This window comes from Tupaia chinensis, unplaced genomic scaffold, assembly GCF_000334495.1.
Source record: "Tupaia chinensis unplaced genomic scaffold, TupChi_1.0 Scaffold000561_1, whole genome shotgun sequence".
NCBI classification, from domain to species: Eukaryota; Metazoa; Chordata; class Mammalia; order Scandentia; family Tupaiidae; genus Tupaia; species Tupaia belangeri.
The window spans coordinates 625488-627352 of NW_006160074.1; the positions used below are offsets into that span (position 1 = coordinate 625488).

Here is a 1865-nt window from a genome sequence, read left to right on the forward strand (position 1 = left end):
GTGAGTGGGGGCTGGCTCTGTGAGTGGGGGCGGACCTTCCGGAGTTGTACTGACAGTGAAGCTGTATTATCCCTGCAGGGCTGCATGGAGAAGGTGCAGGCATGGCTGCAGGAGAACCTGGGCGTCATCCTCGGCGTGTGTGTGGGCGTGGCCGTCATCGAGGTCCGGGTCCCCTACCCTCCAGCTCTGTCCTCCCTGTATGCCCGTACCCAGCTGCTGTCCGCGTGGGGAGGCTGAGGCCCTGTTAGCTTCTAGAGGCCCTGAGGCCTGAGCACTGGCTGCTCTGTGACCTTGGACGAGGTGCCGTCGTTTCTGGGGCCCTCTCTGCTGCCTGCATCGTGGGGTGGGGTGAGGCTCTAGCTGACGCTCCCTTCATTCGGATCAGAACCTGTATGTTGGCCTGGGTGCTGAGGCTGGGGCCTCTGGGGGCCTGGCAGCCCTGGCTCCCCCTGACTGTCCCCCTGTCTGTCCACAGCTCCTGGGAATGCTCCTGTCCCTCTGCCTGTGCCGGCACATCCATTCCGAGGACTACAGCAAGGTCCCCAAGTACTGAGGCCGCCGCAGTCGCCCCCCTGCCAGTTGGACCTCAGGGCTCCCAGGGTCTCCCTGGCTCCCCCCGGCCACCTTCCTCCTCACTGCCAAGGCCTTCCCTTGCCTGTCCTGTGCTGGCTGGCCGTGGGGGGCTCTCGGGCCTGGCCCCCTGCTCTGCCTTTCTGCTGCCAGCCTGCAGCCCTGGCTGCTCTGCGGCGCTCTCGTTCGCTGCCCACTGGGCTTCTCTCGGCAGCTCAGAGACTATGGGGGAGAGGTGGGTAAGGTCCCCTGTGCTCTGGGGCCCTGGCCCCTGGGTGGGGCCCCTTCTCTCCACTGTGGCACCTGCGCCTTTGGTCTCCACACGCTGGAGGTAGTAGGGGTGGGACGTGGCTGACCTCACCCTGAGGCTGGGTGCCCCTTCCCAGGCCTCCCCCGCTTGGCCCCTGCCGTGGGGCTGGATCTAGGGGAGCTGGGCTGAGGGAGGTCAGCCTGGGAAGAGGGTCTGGCTTGGCCCCAGCTGCCCAGGGACAGTAAGCGCTCTTGGGGTGTGGCACCAAGCTACCCCGCAGTCTCCAGCATCCTGGTTGTCCAGGAAAGCAGGGAGAGGACGCCTTTCCTGGGAGGACCTGGGCTGGCCGTTCTTGGCAAGCTGTCCTCCAGCCCCGGGGTGTGGGGTGGGTGAGGCTGTGCCTCGTCGAGGGGAGGGAGGGGTACCTGCAGGTACAGTGCTGTAAAACACGCCGAGCTCCACAGACTATTAAAGAAGATTTGTAACAACCCTGCCTGAGACTGTGGGTGCTGCTTCCCAGGACGGGCAGGGCTGAAGGAGGCCGGTGGGCAGAGGGGCTGGGCCCGCTGCAAAGGGGGGTGGGCACCTCACCGCCAGCCCCCAGGAATCGCTGGCCCCTCTCCAGCCTGTGCATGAGGAGCGTGGTGGGGCAGGCTCTGGGCACCCCGCCCGCCGCAGGGTCCCTGGAGCACAATCCGTGTGTTAAGAACTATCGATCGCACCCCTCGGTTCCTGCTATGGCCCGAGGGAACAGGTGCCCCCAGGAGGGCACAGAAGTGGGCAGCAATGGCAGGGGCGTGGTTGGATCAGGCAGGCAGGGAGCCACAGGACAGACTGTCCCTGGAACAGCTTTTTTGGAGGTTTTAGTGCCAGATGGTGCACGCACTCATCAGAAGGAGGCTCTGAGGGGGAGGGAGAAGGCACCCCGGTGGGATGTGGTCACGCCGCAATCCCTTCTCCTCCACCTCTCCATCCTGTGGGACCTGGTGTTTGCACACACGTACCCAGTGTGCTTTTCAAGCCTCCAGAGTGGCGGGGGTGGAGG

General features: G+C 65.3%; 1 protein-coding gene across 4 annotated transcripts in view; it reads left to right on the forward strand.

The window, feature by feature from the left end:
- Positions 1–1313, forward strand: part of CD82 (CD82 molecule) — a 53224-nt gene extending 51911 nt beyond the window's left edge. For all 4 annotated transcript variants that reach the window (XM_014591337.2, XM_006157756.3, XM_027775401.1 and 1 more), the window contains 2 exons: positions 79–162; positions 476–1313. In XM_014591337.2, coding sequence (XP_014446823.1) covers positions 79–162; positions 476–553 — 162 coding nt within the window. In that variant the 3' untranslated portion in view covers positions 554–1313. The remainder of the gene's footprint in view (positions 1–78; positions 163–475) is intronic.
- Positions 1314–1865: the final 552 nt, after the last annotated feature.